An 18,750-nucleotide genomic window follows, 5' to 3' on the forward strand; every position below is an offset into this window, starting at 1 on the left:
GTTTGGAGTAAGGTGTTAAGGCTCGGATGTTTCTGTCAGGTGAATTGGGAAAAATCTCGAGTTGGCATTTTCCAAACACATTGCCCAATATTCTTCACTTTGGGATGGGGAAAAATACTTTGTGGGACGATATTCAGATGTATGGCAGAAATATGTGAAATATTTTTACATTGAATAATGGTTCAATACATCTCTCAAAAATTCCAATATTCCTCATATTTGTGCTTGAAAGTCGAATGAAAAAAAAAGAGATTTTGTGACTGTATCAATCTTCAATTTATATGCATTTACTTGGGCTTTTTCTTGAGATTTTCAGACTGAGAATTTTTCTTTAAAGACGAAATGCCACCGATAAAGTAATTTCAAAAAGGAATCCTTTTAGAATTTTTTAGCAATAAGTTTGAGATCTTTGATTGGTGTATTCGGTGGTTTCTTGGGAGCTTTGTGAGGAAGCTTTCTGGGTATTTTCAAAGATGATGCCTTTGGGAGATTTTTCGCATTTGCCTGATTTACATTTGGCTTTCCTTTTGCTTGTTTTTTCAATGTAGGCAGCTTTGATGCTTTCTCAGGCGGATTGTCAACAGTCGATGAGATTCGATTGCTCTTTGGGGGATCACCTCTGGTATCGTCTGCTTTTTTCCATGGCCTGTAATCTCTCTCTGTGTACTGAGTACCTTGGTTTATCATATGTAAGACTAAATGATTTCGTTGTCTTTCTGTCAGCTCTTCCATGTAAGACTTTACTGCATCAGGAACTTCGATTCTCAACACCTTTGTCTTGGAATTTGAGGCATTTTTCTGAACAGATGTCTTTGCTAGTATCACTCTTGCATTTTGACCATCCTGAAATTTCCTATTTTCATCTTGTCCACTGCTATAAGAATCAGGTAGTTCATTAGGATTTGTAGACTTATGCAAAGGTATTAAGAAATATTCCATGAGCTTTCTAATTTGTCTACGAATATATCCAGGTCTCCATCCACATCTTGCGCTTAATCCCACGATGGAGATATTCCATTTCCATCCCATGTTTCCTGGTACCAAGTCCGCCTTCCGAGCACAATGGCTATGAGATGTATAGTGAACATGGGGACGTCCTCCTGGCCAATTAACATACTTGTTAGACTTTTTTCGCTTCCTGCAGGCAGAGCATGAATTTATTATTAAGAGAAAATGTGTAGACAAGAAGAGAATGTTGGCTTTAGAAATTCCAGATTCAGTTAAATTACATCACAAAATTCAAAATTTCACGAGAAAGATTATTTTAATCACATGACAATGCATACAAAATTATCTCGGGATTAGAGGAAAGAGCATTTAATTTTAAATAATAGAATATCTTCAAAAAAGTGTTGCGAAAATGTAATAAACTAGCTTGGAGGTAGTTCAGTCTCCGAATTTGCCAAGAAGCTTTTTAGTGGTTTAACAGACAGACCTACAATAATTCGGCTCCATTACGAACCAATAGGGGAATTCAGTAACACCATTCCAAAATCATATGATAAATTTAAAATTTGTTATGTGGTAAATTCGGGAAGACTACTTGAAAAGGCGATTTCTATCAATCACTAAAGCTTCTTGTATTTAAATAAATAGAAAATATCTTAAAAGCACATAAAAAATTCTGCAATATTCAAAATTTGATTTCAAGAACTCAGAAATAAGATGAAATTAAAACTAGAAACTTCTAAAACAAAACATCAAATACCTGTAAGGGGTTCCCTAATTAAGAGACCAAAAATAAACTATAGTTGGCCAAACAAAGAAACGGCCAAGCATATTGAAATTTTTGATAGATCTTAATACATATCGCTCCTTGGAAATTACAAGGGGCCATCTCAATCTGAGTCATTTTTCAGGAGACAGCATGAAAGATTCAACTTTGTATAAATAATTATCTTAATTAAGTATGTGAATAAAAACAATTTAGTTCTTTTCTATTTGTATGAGCATTATTATGCCCAACGCACAATAACTTTTGTTTAGTAAACATGTTTTTGACATTTCAATAAGAGTGAGTGAGATCTAGATCTAGTCATCTCGCTCATTCTCATGGGAAATTTTGAAAACATGTTTACAAACAAAAGTTATTGTGCGCTGGTCATTATAAACATCAAAACATACATATTTTTACCTTTCAAAATATGTTTTTTTATGAGTTTGCTTTTTGTCATTCTAAATGACAAAGGATCAACTTGCTTGAGTTAGTCCCTTGTTTCACAAAAATTTGAACGATAAATCTATTTTGTGCCCCTTGACTTCAAACAAAACCGCGCAAGCAATCATAAAGAATAAAATTTTGAAAAACTTTTCTAATAACGAAATTTATTGACTCATGTCATCTGAAATTTTATTAAATTCTCTGTCTGAGTGCATTGAAATCTCAAAATCGCCAAAAAGTGAATTGGCCCCTTGTAATTTCCAAGGAGCGATATTTAAAGTGATTATTTTTTTTTGTTCGAAGAAAGTATTTCAAAATTGAGGACTAATAAGTGGTTCACTGCAGTACTTCGTTACAGCATTCCGCAAATGGCGGGAAATCTTCAGCTCATAGTTCTTGATATGAAAAAAAAAAAATTAAAAAAAAAATTGAATTTTCATGGGTGTTCTTCATAGTTAAACCAAGAAAAACCGGAGAAAACGATAAAATTAGATAGTTTTTAATGACTTTAAAAAAGCATATTTTGGAGCAAAATTTTGACTTTAGCATGCTGTAAAACTTTCCAAAAAAAAAAAAATTAAAAACCATTTAGGTTCTAAATGAGAATTTAATTCTGTAGGGAAAAAGTACTAAATTTATTTAAATTCGTCCATAAGTTTTATAAACCTCAAACTTCATAGAGAGAGCAGTACCTATATATAATCTCTCGGTTGTTTCACCCCCCAAAATTTAATTTTCCAGTCCCCGTCTCCGGACACCACTCTTCTCAACATAACGTAATCTCCGCGTTTCGAACGATTTTTAAGAAATGTTGTTCCGCTCTTTGTCCATCCGCTCGACTGTCGCCAGCTCTAGAGGCCAAACGGTTAGAGATAGCTACTTGGAAGGGTCGGGAACCCCTCATAAGTCGATCCAGAGATTGTTAACATACCCCTCATTTTCATTCTCGAAAACGCTATTGTGATTTTTTCAATTTTGTATATATACGTTTTATAGGTCGCCTAAGCGGACATTTCGTTCATATACGAAAATACCGTTGAATCATTCCTAATAACAGTTTTTTGAGGACAAAAGTTAAAAGGGTTTTGGAGACCGTTTTTCTTAACCGAATGAGTTCATGTTGGGCACGTTGGAAAGGTCTTAAATTTTCCTATCGATTATGCAACCGATTATTATCGATTATTCCACCGATTTCAATCAGTTATGGATCGATAAGTAATTTTTATTCGAAATTCAATTATATTACTCCTAATCTATTTTGGGGAAAATGTTTTGACTGATTTATAAATCGATTCAAATCGGTTGTGAACCGGTAAACTTAATAAGAAATTGCCCAACTGGAAAGAAAACTCTCCGAAATGCTTAAAATCATGAAGACTACTCTATTCCTTATGAATTAAATAATAAATAACTTTAACAAAGTTAAGTAGTCAAAGTCACTAGTACGAGCATTTTGCAAAGCTTGGGATGCTTTACCACTCTTTGCTATCTTTTCCGCAAATTCGAACAAATTGTGTTTGCCTTAAAGTTTGCAAATCTGTTCGGCGTTACTTTGCTCTCATCTCTGAATCTTTGAAGAAAAAAATACTTTGAATTGACTTAGATGTTTTTAGATAGTTCATCTATCAATTTAAAAAATAAAAAGTACAGTCGAGTTCCTCAAATTTGAACGACAGTTGAGTTCAAAATGTAAAATTTGAGGTTATATGAATAAGGTTTTGCGTGGAGACTGAATTAGAACTATTTTTCTCTGGTGTTTCTTCATTATTATCTTATTATATTAACTTTCGCAACAAATTCCATATATTTCAAAACAAATTACATTGATATATTCTCTAAAGTTATTTATCTTATTTTAGGGAAAGTGCAGTTCACAAGAATTCCGTTACGCCTTTGAAAATATTGTTCAAATTTGGGGAACTCTACTGTATGGATTTCTTTTAATGTTGTAATTAGGGAAACCCCCTTAAGTGTTATACTTGTTGTAGAAAAATATATTTTTCAAAAAAATAACAAGATTTTTTTTATAAAAATTTGAAATGAATGGATTTTTTACTAATATAATTTTTTTATTAACTTCGAGCTAATTTTTTTAATTAATAATGGACAAATTTATTTCTTTTTTTTTGATTCAATTCACAACTACCAATTGCACGATATAGCAATTTAAAAAAGTTTTTTCTTTTATAAATAAACAAAATAAAACCGATGTTCTTCTAAAATTTTTTTCAAATGAGTTTATGGATTTTATGAGATCGTTTAATGAACAAGAAGAACAAGAAGGATATTAAATATCTTTAAATTCGAACAAAATAATCTTTCGAGATAAATTCGTCATTCATTATGCTAAAAAGTTATTTAAAATTTTTGGGAGGTCCGTGGTGTAATTGGTAAGAGCGTCCGGCTCTTTGGCGGTGTGGTCCCCGACTCGACAGACACAGTTGTGAGTTCGAATCCCGCCCGGTGCAAATGACTGAAGCGTCTGAATGGACATTTTTCATGAAATATTGTAAACTGAATAAACAATTTGTAAAGTGAACAACGTACATAATGGCAAAAATAGCCCAGTACATAAAAATAAATAAAAAAAAATAATATTTAAAATTTGCTAAAAAAAATTTAAACTAACCTCAAATTGGGTTCGCGAGCTCTGTAGCAGTACTTCATTTGGTCCACTCGAGGCACTGGTCGATGTTGAATGTCTTTAAAATCGTAATCCTCTTCGCAATTTCGCAATAATTGCAATGCATCTTTTATCTGTGGACAATCTTCATCCTCATGTTCATGATGCAAGTTCATTGATCTGTTTTTCTTTCGTCTGCCCCTAAGGATGATACGCTTTGCAGGCGAGGTACGAGAGCAAATTGTGGTGATACTGGTATCACTATGACTTAATTGGTCACCACTGAAAGTTCCATTGCAACAAAATGTGAATGACCCAGATTGGTTGCTGCTCATTAACTGGGAATTTAGTGAATTTTCACCATCATCTGACCCAATGGAATTGATTGGGCGGGCGCTTACGATGGCTTCAACAGGGTATCCCATTTGACCATCTGGATGGACATTCAGGGAGAACTTTACTTGTTTCATACCGCAGACGTCATTGGAACTATGAGAACAAATTGTGAATGGCTCGGAGTTGCTGTTCATTAACTCAGGATTGTCTGAATTCTTGAATTCATGTGAAGACATTGAGTATGTCTTGAAGTTAATTTTGGGGATATTGAGTGAGTCAGGGGATTGTGATTCCATCTTGGAGTGGGTGGCGAAGGAACCTCCAGGGCATCCCAATTGACCATCCGGGCGAGTTATGTGGGATAATTTAACAGTATCACCGTTCTTGATGGCACATCCTGTTAAATTAATGAGTCCACCTACGCATTTATGGTGAGAATTGATCAAATTACCATCTTGAACATATTCAGGAATTCCATCTTCGGTTACAGCAAAGTACAAATCATCCTTCTCAATGCTATCAATCCCATTATCAGCACTTCCTCCGCCATTCCCATTTGACACTCTGGTCACGGTGAATCCTAATTTAAAGTGACCTATCGTAAGTTCATGTCCCACAATCGGAAGTGTGCATGTGAAATTTTTACTGGTAAAATCTTCTTGGGAAATTTCTTCGCTCAATTCTGCAGACCATGAAAGAAAACTCTCACCAAGTATTCTGCCATGTTTGCTGAATTTAAACACAACGGGATGTTCCAACAAGAATTCCTTGTCCTTTTCTTCAAGCTCTATTTGGAAATCGAAATTTTCATGCAAATTTCCCAAATCACTTTCAAGAATTTGCCGAATTACAGATTTTTCACAAAAACCAACGTCCACTTGAAGCAAATCATCTGATTGTGGTGAATCCTTAATGATTCCTTCAGAACAGTCCGAAATAGTGAAGAAGAAGTTTACGGTCATGGATGAAGGAAATATCTGCGTTTCTCGTCCCGATACTGAATAACTTCGTCTCAAGTAAAATAAAATAATTTAAAAGCTTCTGCGATAAAACGCATAATTTTTAACGAAAAAAAAATCTATCAAGAAATTTTGTATACTGAAATTCCCACACTGATCCTGCTAATGTTACATTCTCAAATACTAGGCCTTTTTGCCAAGTTATCCTGAATGTAGGGCCTTTGTCAGACCAAAGTGACAAATAATGTCTCCCTATAGATAAAATCTCAATATTAAATCTCATGCAAATTCCCTTCTTTGCCAACAAAACACACATTTTCTTCCCAAAATTCTTTTCCATTCAAGGTTATTCTGCCATTTAAATAGGAATTTGGTGTGTTTTTTCTCGTGTAAGCCATCCTTAACTCCTTTACTCTTTCATCACATTCGATGCGAATGGAAAAATCTATCCTAACCACATTTATTCAATTTTTTCCATATTACTAACAATATGAAGAAGAAATGAAGTTTATTCCACATGTGATTTTTGTACGAGGTACATTGTAAGCCTACCTATGTAAAAAGCTTGTTTTACCTTATGCGACATGTGATTCTTTCTTGGAAATCCACATTGTAAGCCACTTCAGGTGTAATACTTCGAGTGGCAGCTGTTTATAGACATTTCATTGATGGATTTTCAAGTAAATCCTATTACTGAAAAAAGGTTTGAAAGCAATTATGTTTGTTCAGGAATGATTAGTTCTTGGTACATCGCTTTAGTCAGTTCTTTGAACAAAATTTGACGATATATGAAACGAAATTTTGGTTTCCAAATAAAAGCTGAACTCAAGAGTCTGATAACATGAGCCCATCTTAGTATTCCTCCTCATCCTCCATGCTTTCATAGATATTTGAATTCAATAGATTTATGAAAATGATCACACAGTACGACTGCAACAGTGTGAATGCATAAAAATTGAAAACATTATTAAGGGGGGAGTGTCAATTAAAAGTCAAAAGTTGTCTATATTCCTTATTGTGTAAATCGATAAATAAACTATCTAAGAATATACCATAAATATTTCAGAAGCTTATTCAAAGTATTTTCGAAGATACAGAGCCGAATGCAAATGAGAGCAGAGCAGATTTGCATGCGCTCTATAGCACATCCTAAACTTTGAGGCGTGTTTTTACGACTTTTCATTTTTGAAATTTTAGAGAATTGCGGGAAAGATTAATAAGAAACTTGTGTACCGAATGAAATGAATAAAAGCTTATTCTCTCCAGCATTAAATTTTCTTCTAGTTGAACTAAACGAATTGTTGAAAACCGTTTATTCAATCTTTACCGTGGTATCACTAGAGAATTTTACATTAAAATTTTAATGTGATTCACATTAATTGTTGTTGATATGTGTCCTAATGTGCAATTTTCGTCAAGAGCTTTGAGAAATCGATTCATTTAGTAATAAAAAAGTGGACTCGAGTCACAAAAATTGGTTTAAATAGATTAAAATAACATAAATACGATTGATAATTAATGAGCAAATTAATGAGAATTGAGCAAATTTATGAGCAAAATTTGCTCATTAAATTTTCATCAGATACTACTTTATTGCAGTCATTCGGGTAGTTTCTGTGCCACAATTTTCTCACCAATTTATTCGTGATTAAATTGTGATAAAAAGTAGTGCTAATACCTACTATTTATCGCGCACGAGATGGAGAAAGGACAAAATACCTTAGAAAAGATCGGTGCATAGGATAAGTAAGAAAAAAGCTAAACAAAAATATGTTCGATGTACATTTTATATTCCTTTATAAACTTCTAGGATTTTGTGGTCAAATGAGATGGTGGCCGAATTAATTGAGGCTCTGCATCAGGAATCCGTCATTTGGGACTACAACTGCCGGGAATACAAAAATAGAGACAGCCGATCTGATGGTTTTCAGGCCGTTTGCGACAAATTGAGTCACCAATCCCTGGAACACACACTTCAGTCGGGATTTGGGTGATATTGGCTCCCTCATTTTCGTAGTCTTCTTTTGAAAATAAAGCCCTACGATTTGAAGCAGCGCTTTAAATTCCTCCGAAGTCATCCGGAGAAAACTATTATGTCCAAAAAAATCGCCCCAGAGATTTTCAACGACACCATATGAAGATCGCGTTAGGAGCCAATCTCTCGCCTACAACCTCCTTCTTCTCGCTTAGTGGGTCCTTTTGCACGACATAAAAGTAGCGTACAGGAGGAAAACTTCCTCTTCTTCACTAAAATCACACATTTTCGCTCAAACGACTGAAATACTTTAAAAACAAAAACATTCATCTGACAACCCGTGTGTCATCGTGACATTGAGCAATTCTAGAAATGTGTCCTGACTAAATCAGCGATTTCGAGAGGTTCTAGAAGTTTTAATGAGCAATTTTTCACTTTAACTTTAATGTGAAATGTTCTAGTGTGATAACTCCGTTACAGTATGTTAAAGTCAAAATTTTGTCCCAAAAATGCATCTTAAAAAAAAAAACCTTTAAAAAAGTTCCGAGTTCACGAGCTTCTTCAAGTTTTCTTAGTTTAACTATGAAAAACACTAATTAAAATTGAATTCTTTCTCAGACGATAATTACGAGTTGCACATTTTCTGCAAAATTGTGAGTACTGCGACGAGACAATCCATTACACTACGAATTATTCCGCCATTTTGTAATATACTTTCTCGGCATGTCTTCTTAAAAGAAGACATGCCAAAGCGTTCCAGCTTTGCGGAGTTCTCGAACTCACGAGAAAGAACTCTTCGTGTACTATCTATTCGGATAGTTTTTGGGTGCATACCGGTTTACTACCGATTAAATTCATTCATAAATTTAAAAATAAAAACTATTCCTAAATAAAGCATAGGTAAAGAAAAACGCATTTTAAATATTTTTGCATGAGTAACAAACATACGGACCAATAAAAATGTAAATTCGAGAAAGGTATATTATTTATATACGGGCATTAAGTATATCAACTTATGACCGATTAAGTACGGTTGTAGCCTGGTTGGAAATTGCAAGATCTTTCAAAAAATCCAAATTTAAGCAAATCGGTTGTTAAATAAGCTCTTTAAATTTAAAGTGGTTAAACTTCGACCTTAGAAAATTCGATATCGAAATGTTTTTCGAACATAGGTGTCTAAGAACGAAATATTCACATTGACTAGCTTTACAACATATTGGATAATAAAAAAAATTCTAGGAGCAGTATTCGAAATAAACCAGATAATCAAAGTTTTAGAACCGAAAAAAGGGTGGTAAGCAAGAAGGAAAGAAGCCTGTCCTAGATAATATTGATTTATGGGGGGGCGGTTTGTCGATATCTCTTACCGTTTGGCCTCTAGCCGCATTACAAGTTAAAATAAGTGAATTACATAACTAATCTCTCTTTGAGTTTGAGCAGCAAAAGGGGTGGCAAAGCATTCGAGGCTTTGCGAGCTGCTCGAAAACTCTTGTGAAGGAGTGCTGCAAATATATTCACTTTTGAAAATTTTTTGGATGCATAACAATTTAATAAAGTTTAAAATTTGGCTACAAATCAACATAAAAGCATTTAGAAAATAAAATTGTGCCGATATTGCAGCGATTCATTACCGATTGGGACCGATGCATTTGGCTTTAGATTTTCAATACCTTTCAAAAAATCCAAATTTGACTAAATTTGACCAAATCTTTTAAAAATTAGGCCCTCCAAGGTACTTGACCTTTGACGTTGGAGTAATTCAAGATCGTGATTTAACCAATGAAAGGTGTCTCTGAATGAATGTTCAGTTGGACTAACTCAAAGCATATCCAAAAATCATTGAAAAAGCTTGGACTAATTTTCAAAAAAAGTTTAAAAAAAAATCAAAAGAAAGAGATTAGTCTCAAGGTAGTATCGTTTTAGTAGGGGCCATAGAAGACGGAAAGTCGATATCTCTCTTACCGTCTAGAAGCCAAAAACGTGAAAAGCAATGGTGGTCGTAGCAGTTAAAAAACTTCAGTGTTCTATTGGTCTTTTTTTAAATCGAGAAATAAAAAAAGACATCGAAAATAAATTTTTAAACCTGAATTGTAGAGTACCAAAGATAGTTGAATTTGATTGCGCAGTTAGTTATTTTCAGAAGCGAGGAAGTTATAATATACTCAATAAATACGAGATCGATCTGAGATGTTTCACTAAACTGCAACATCTCAATAGCTGTGATTCTGAAAGAATTACAGCCGAAAACCAGGAAGATACTTGCGTCACATTGATGGGGTCTGCCGAGAACTAGAAAACTGAGGACATCAGTGGATATGAAAGTGAAAAGGGATAAGGCATCATCATGCCTTTGCACCACTCTATATGATAAAGGACATAAATTGTGGCTTTGTTATCAAAGGCACCACGTGTGCTGCAGGTAAATATTTTATCGGTCATTAGCTTTCCAGGGTATCCTCGTAAACTCACTCAGGGGTGAATGTTCCAAATGGCGACAGACATAAGGGCATCCACAGGAGCCACTCCCTGTGAATTAGCGTGTTAATCCCGTTTTGACTTTATGTTTACCAAATATGCTACATCTTCAACCTCTTCAACCCTAGAAATCACGCAAAATTATACCCTTACATATCCTTTTTGCGAAGAATATTGTAGAACAACAACATTATGCAGATATAAGCAAATTCTCATGAAATCCTAACTACCAGACTTTGAAACTTCCAACAAGTTCTTTTTTTCATTTCTCGCACCAGACAGATTATTTACCGGAGGAAATGTTTGGAAATTTGAGTGATTCTTCTCAGAATGAAAGGATCTTTCTGAAAGTCTTTCGAATTGCTTAATGAAAAATCTTCTTAGATACTTAAATCCTTTAATTCTCGAGACAGCCCAGTCATTGATTAAAATTAATGAAGATTGAAAAGTTGCAGAAATAAAAGGATTTTTAATTCAAAAGTTTAACAGTTTGATGGTGATTTTTAAGTTTTAATTACTCTGAGCTCAAATTAAAAAGGTGTTTTTTGTAAGTCCTGTAAATTTCACGAGATAAAATCATTATCCAAGTTTTCAGCACGGGAAGAGCAAATACTTGAAAGATAATTGTTCTTTTAAATTAAAGTCAATGTTCCGATTACTTGGTAAATACTCTTCAAGTACAGGAAGTTCACGTGGTGCCAAAAAGCCGGTATTTAATATGATGCCATCACGTCACCCGCGTCACCTAAATTAGAGGCAGAGCAGTTATTTTCATACAGATATTGGGCTCACTCACTGGTTTAAATATGGTTTGAACAAGAAAAGTTAGAAAAAAGTAAACGTTAATAAATACCACGTGCAAGATGAAAATATTTAAACAGTGAATTTGAATTTTACTTTTCAATTAAAAATATAAAAAATATAAGAGATAAAATCTTTATATTTTGAAATAACAATTTTGCAAAAACAAAATAAATACCTATCTAAGAAATCCAAGATGTAATCAGACAAATGTCTTAAAGGTCATTAAATTTAAATTCTTTATATTTATGCCATTACAGGTACCTACCATTTATTAATATAGTGTAACTCTCAAAGAAAATAATTTGTCACCCAAAGTTCAAAACGGGAAAGAGGATGAAGGAAAATATTATCAAAAATGACGCGATATCAAACTTTCCAAGTGTAAAATCGTCCACACACATTGCATAACTTTTGGCGAAGCGAAACAAGTGCATTTAAAGACATTTCTTTCTCTGTCATCGACATAAGCCATGACAGACACGTCAAGCTATATTCCCACGTTATTTAACGTATAAAGGAAATAAAAATCCTTAATCGGTACCTGTTCGGATATCAGTTCCGCAGAAATTATTTAATTAAAAATTGTCTAGTTTGTGTATGATATATCAAGCCGTGTGTATAGGGTCCCGGTCAAAATTCCGAAAGTCACCGGTGGCAGCCAAAATCCCGAAAGCCAAAATCCCGAATTCTTAAAAGTGTCATAGCTACTCCCACAATTGCACTCGCGCTTTCTGGAGGCAAAGGGAAATATTCTGTGTCTTGGGAAATTATTCTAAACATTTTCCTCCATATAATTTCATCCCTTTCAGAATTTTGAAAATTCGGAATTTTGTCTTTCGGCATTTTGGCTTCCGGGATTTTGGCTGCCACTGGTGTGTATGATATACGATATAGCTGATATACGGATATTCGTATATCGTATATCGGGTTTTTATCTACCGCGAGTTGGGAGGATCTGCTATGTCTATTTGCAGACCGCCCAGGAACGCTTGCCCCGAAAGTGTGGATGCATTTTCCGTGCCTCCGGAGTTTTTGGGAAGAACCAGTGCATTTTTTTTCCATTTTATTCCATTTTAAAATGTCTTTTTCTAAACATTCAGTTGTTGTTCAGAATTTTGATTATTAAACTCAGCATCTTAATACTTGGTTCATTTTTTTGGAAAATTTGTTGACAGACCTCAAACCGAAGTTTATTCAGTCAAAAACAAAAAATAATTGAACTTTATAAAATGATCTATCTCATTTTCAATTTAATTTTATAATTTAATTTAAAGTCTTATCATTATTAACGTAGATGCTGGTGACTTTGCCACTCTGCTTTTCATAAGCATTTCTTTAATTCTAAGTTACTTGTGTATGACGTTTACCGTTCTGTATACGGATATGGTAGACAGGATAGGTGTCGACCATTCTTAAGTGCTAGAATTAAGGCAAGGCTTTTAAACAGCAGGAAGACAAAATTATCCGTGTAGAGGTACTTGTATTGGAGTCCTGATAAACTTCAAAATCGGATAAATAATAATAACACTGGCACAACATTCCATAAAGGAACTAGGCCTTCCCTGTAAGAGGAGTTCGAAACATGCATTATTTTTTTCATATACACTGAAAAAAAGAGGGTGCGATTAACTTTTTTTCCTCATAACTTTAACACTTTTTAGGTGTAAAAATATATCAACATTTTTTAATGTTAATTTTACGCCTTTTTTATGGTAAAATTAACATGAAAAAGGGTAACTTTAACCCCCAATACACCTAAAAAGGGTTAATATTTACACCGATTTCGGATCAATACTGCAGGGTAAAACTAACATTTCCGGAATGTTATTTTAACTATTTCGGATTTCTCTCATTCAGTGTAGAAGAATGGAGTTTCCTGTTCCATATTCCAAGGAATCAAGAGCATTAAAGCTCACTGGATGCAACTCGATTATCTTTAATGCCAGAAAAAATCCTGGTGACCCAAAGGGAATTCGAACCCGGAGCACTTGCATTTTATGTAAAGCGATCACTTTATAAAATTTAATAATTTAATGATAATTTAAAAAATATTCATTCTTTGTCAATTTATCATACAATAAAAGCATCGCAAATACCCAGCTTTTCCGTATATATTTATTCAGTCAAAGGAACTTCAAGTGTGGCAAGAACTTAATAATATGGAAATAAGACGATCCCAACTGGGTCTTTTCTCAAGGAACACTCAAGCATTGACGTAGATGAGTGAAATGTGCATAAAACACCAATAAATTGTCTCTTTTACTGCTGTTCATGTCGTACTTAGTGCTACAAGATGTTTTCAGAGGAAGCTCCTGGGTTTAGCAGTGAGAGGGAAGCCTTCAGTCATTTTGTCTTCTTTCCAGTTTTAAGATGAAAAAGGATTGTGAATCGCGAAGTGACAAATTGCTATTTAATTAATTAAAATGAGTGACACAGTGGTTCAGACTTAGATGCCAAAAAGAGAGTCGCTAAATTAATTTGCTTCCATTCTAATTACCCACCCGCATGATAGTCTGGTATCTAAGAAGAATATGCAAGAAATTATTGAAAAAACAAGAACAAATCTCCGCAGAAACTTGAAATTTTCTCCATGCTTAACTAAGAGTTCAATTACATGAAACACATATCTTAAGTTTAATGAAGTTCTTTGCTAATTAATTGCATAAAATAACAAGGGGCACGTCAATGACGTAAATTGTGCTGGAGTATCATGATAGTTAATAATATATTTATTAGTTTATTTTTACATAATGAGCATATTTATCGATTTGTATGGTACATTATTATAAAATTTAATTCTGTCAAATTTGTTGTAGGGTTACATCTAAATCTGTTGTATCTGTTTTTGATAACTATTCTAGAAATTATACAGTTACAATTTTCGTTGAAAAAATTGTTTTCTTCGTATGCACATATAAAATACTAGTCGTTAATTAAAAAAAAATGATATTACATTGGCCATTGCCTCTGCAGGGGGCGTGGCCTAATTTTTTCTGTACGTTGCGTAGAGTATTTATGAAGTTATAATATACTAAGGTGGGGTAATTGGATCGTTTTCTGAAGAGTGCTACTTACACGCTCATTCAGAAACATAATATAAAAAAAATTATCAAAAATATTAAAGAAAATTTATAAAATAATGATAATACTGAAATAAGTCAGCATGCACTAACTGGGTCGCCTTTTCGCTAATTCACTTTTAATTAAACCTTTGGATTTAAAATACTTTTTTTCACAAGGAAAAAAACAATAAATGTTTTCAATCAACCAGCTGTCATTAGCGAAAATATCACTGCTGGAAAATTTTTAGTGCAGAACCCAGCTGGTACAAGATTGAAATGAGTCGATTACACTCACTTATTTAATGGATAAAAATATTATTTTTGCTTTTTCTCAAACTTGAATAGTTATATTATGTTACTGTAGTGACTATATTACGGAAATAAAAATAAAAATATTATTTTAAGTGGATTAGTCATAAACGATCCAGATAGCGAAGCGCCCGGATTAGCACAGTGTAAACTTCTGCAAATTATTATTATTATTATTTTTGATTAAGAGGGTTAAGAAGTAAAGTATTTATTGTTCTATGAATAAACAATTATTCTATTAATTTTATTTTTTTCGTTATTGACTTTATATCTATTATAGGGTGTCCCATAAATTACGCAAGATTTAAATGAAATAAAAAATACATTTTTTTCAATTACATTTTTTTATAAATTGAAAAATAAAGTTCATAAGATAGGGTTTGTGTATTGAATATCGCATCAAATAATTAACCTCCATAGCTCTTCTGGCATATGAATCTTTTCGTCGTCGAAGGTTTCCCTGACATTTTTCCACAAATGTGCCTAAATTTCGATGATGCAGTATTAAAACCTCTCTTTTAATGCACGTAGGTGGATGTAGGCCTGTTGACTTAGACTTGTGACTTCGAATAACCGAATAAAAAAAATGTAATGGTCTAGAATTACATGATCTAAGGGACCAATTCTAATCACCAATAGAGAAAATTACAATCAGGAAATGTCTTATGCAGGAATCACATTATTTCATAGGCTATATGACATGCCACACTATCATGCTAAAGCCACATGTCCTCAATATTAATGAATTATCATAATTAATTAATTTATTATTGAACAAATCCTCCAATTTAGGCTTCATAAACTTGGTCATCATGTCGCGATATCGAACGCCAGTAACAGTAACGCTTGATCACCTTTATTTTCAGATAATACACTGCTTCAATATTATTAATCATTTGAAGGGCTTGTTCTTGGATGGTAAGTGTATTTAGCCTCCAAAATTGATTGATTTCTGTGAATTTTTCAATGCGACTCTTCATAGTTGACGAAGTTAAATCAATTTTCTGACTAATTCTCGAACCAAATTATTTAATTATTTTTAAAATATTTTTTTAAGAACAAAAAAGCGTAATCTATAAACTAATCTATAAACTGTCACGTAGTATTTTTATTATTCGTTGCGGAGCTTTATTTCAGAATGTATAATCTCCTAATAAAATAGCATAGAGCCTCAGTGGATCAGTTGGTAGAGTAGTGGCTCTATGACTGTGAGGTCTCGGGTTCGAAACTCGGCAGCTGCAGATTTTTCAGCAGCCGTATCGAATTAGTCCAGTGAATGGATGAAAAAGTAATGCCTAATGCATTGACAATGAACTGCCTAAACAAGAGAGGCTGGTACAGAAACGATTTCGGCATAAAGAGATCTGTCGATACAAATACACATTCACTGCAACTGATCCAACCAAGGCTAGTCTGCCGCAATATAGAAACGGCACTGTGTATGTACCTCAGGCATATAGAAGCCGAGATATGGAGCTGGAGGACCGCCTTGGGACTTAAGATATAATGGAATAATGAGGAGTGCATTATGGGCCCAAATAAGTGGCCTAAATGCAGCGGAACCGATAAAGGTTTAAGCCGACCCATAGACAAATCTTAATCTTAATAAAATAGCATAAGATAAAATTAAATTAAGCAATATTAAATTTGTAACATTTTTCTGATTTTAAATTACTTTGAAAATCCTTTTTTTTATTTTTGTGAAAATTAGACAATAAAGTGATAATTGTTTTTTTTTATTTGTAAAAGGGATGGGGATATGTGTTAATAATTAAATTTTATTTGTTGCCATTTTCAACCATTGGAATTGACGGAAATTTACTGGTAGATTCACAATGCAATTATATACTATTGCCATATTGGAGAGTGCTATTAATTCAGGCCAGTTGATGAAAAATTGCTCATAATAAATCTCTTTGATTTTTTCATTCACTTTGATGAGTCACAAACAGCACTGAATTAATTATTTTACCCACAGAAGTGCTGGCAGTGAAATGTGACGAATATTTTGTTTTGGTAAATTGAAAATATGGAATGAGAATCAGTTTTAATCACTGAATAGGGCTAAAAGTTGTAGAAAAATTTATGCTGTGGATAAGGATTGGTCAGGAATTTTAGTGGAAAGGGGACAAAACTTTCTCAGGAAGGATGACAATCTCGCAGAAATGGAAAAAGTAGGTACAGTGGAGGGGCTCCAATTGTGTTCCCGGACTTATTTTCTATTCATCCCACTCCTTGACATTCGGTCAAGTGATCGTCTATCGTGGAATTTTCCTGGATTTCACACCGCACAGATAATTGGAAAACTTCGACTTATAGACTGAAAGTGGCACTCGCTCCTATATGCATAATTCACGGATGAAAACTTTGATAGGCAGATAAGGAGAATCAGGGTGTTGCCCAAGGAATGAGGAATGAGAAATAAATGAATAATTTATCACAATCTCTATTCCTCAACTGTAAGTAATATAGCAATGAAAGCAGCTTGATGGAAACAAACACCTTTTGGAAAATTTGATTTTTCATCATTTAACTTTTTCCTGCGACACATAATACAAAAATTCTTGATTGTATTATTTTCTCATTTATTTTCAGACACAGTCTGACTGGGCTATTTGCTAGATTTTACCAAAAAGTCACTCTCTAATATTGATGCTGGGGACAAAATAGTAAGACAAAATTAAATTCGTACGATTTGGCTCACATATTAATTTAGACATTCGTAGAATACTTCTAACACTAATTTAATCAAATATCATGCAAATTTAATTTTCACTTTGTCGTATTGAAATGAAATAGATTAATACTGGTAAAACCTAGAGATAAGCTCTAGTTGACTTGTGAGAAGTGTGATTTTTTCTCATTTGAAATCCAATTTTGGAGTCTAAGTCTAAGATTTTCCATAAGACCTTTCCCCAATAGCTTTTTTGTTTGTTTTCAAAACTTATGTGCTGGACAGACTTATGACTTAATCCGAGAGACGGCTTAACGTAATAAAATCAAAATACTGATTAGACTACATTCGCATCAGTTTCTCACTAAGTCATCTCTCAGTTTAAGCTATAAGTTTGTCTAGGGCATTAGACATTTTTCTCTTAAGTTCCGTTTAAACCAGCGTTCTCGTCTAAATAGAATAAAAATGAATTTAGGGTCGAAGGAACACCTCTTCGACAGAGAATCCCTATTGACACTTTTGTCAAAATCCTGAAATTTATTTAAAGTATCTAATAAAATGTAAATAATATGACGTTTTTTCCTTAGCTTACGTTTTCTAATAAGGATAGGTGTTCAAATTTCGTATTCCAAATAGTACAGAGTAGGATATCGATAAGTCCTGACAAGACTTCTTAAAGTGTCAATAGGTGTGGCTTGTTGAATCACCTGTGGCTTGTGGAAATTTTAGTGGAAATTGTAATTCAGAATATCCGTCCAAGTGGTATGTTTAATCTTTGACTTTGTCCCAATTATTCATTATTTTAAAATTAGTAAGGAATTTGATTAAAGATAACTAATTAATATAAAAATAAATTATATAAATGATTTGATCAAGTGACTTTAATATAGCCTATATTAGGAAGTATACAAAGCGCTATACTAAATTTTAAAATAATTTTCTGAATTTTTAAAGTTTTTGAATGCCTAAAAATCAAAATATAAAAAGGTGTCTCAGATATGCCAGCTCTCCCTTACTAGATTTCTCCTCAGGCAAATCATTCTTCCCGCAGTGTCTTTTTAAAGTCTTTATAACCTTAAGTGAGCATAGATATCCCTCAAAGTTTCCCCAGATACTAATCTCAGTGTCTGGGAATTTCAAAAATGTAAAAGAATTGGGGACTTTTGCTTGTCAATAAGATTTCCAGTCGCAATTCCCTACATTCTTCGACATTTATTTTGGGTCTTACTGAGAGATGTTTTTTTTCCCGCGTTACTTTCATATTTTTAATGAATAGCTTTTATTCTGATCAGGCATTAGCATTTTATGGAGTAATCCCTATGGTACTAGAACTTCGCTTAAGTACCACAGATGCCCTGAAAATTTATGCAAT

At 33.5% G+C, this 18,750-nt stretch overlaps 1 protein-coding gene across 1 annotated transcript; it reads right to left on the reverse strand.

The window, feature by feature from the left end:
* Nucleotides 1-252: 252 nt before the first annotated feature.
* On the reverse strand, nt 253-6,146 carry LOC129798803 (uncharacterized). Its single transcript, XM_055842155.1, has 2 exons — nt 4,791-6,146; nt 253-1,138 (listed from the first exon to the last, which is right to left on the reverse strand). The coding sequence occupies exons 1-2, from the start codon at nt 6,080-6,082 to the stop codon at nt 379-381; spliced, it is 2,052 nt and encodes a 683-aa protein (XP_055698130.1). The 5' UTR covers nt 6,083-6,146; the 3' UTR covers nt 253-378.
* Between the last annotated feature and the right edge of the window lie 12,604 nt (nt 6,147-18,750).

This window comes from Phlebotomus papatasi, chromosome 1 (assembly GCF_024763615.1).
Source record: "Phlebotomus papatasi isolate M1 chromosome 1, Ppap_2.1, whole genome shotgun sequence".
In the NCBI taxonomy this organism is placed as follows: domain Eukaryota; kingdom Metazoa; phylum Arthropoda; class Insecta; order Diptera; family Psychodidae; genus Phlebotomus; species Phlebotomus papatasi.

Coding starts and splice junctions, on each gene's coding strand:
- LOC129798803 (XM_055842155.1), bottom strand. CDS start 6,082: ATGACCGTAAACTTCTTCTTCACTATTTCGGACTGTTCTGAAGGAATC. Junction 1,139..4,790: donor GCTCGCGAACCCAATTTGAG/GTTAGTTTAAAT, acceptor CTCTGCCTGCAG/GAAGCGAAAAAAGTCTAACA.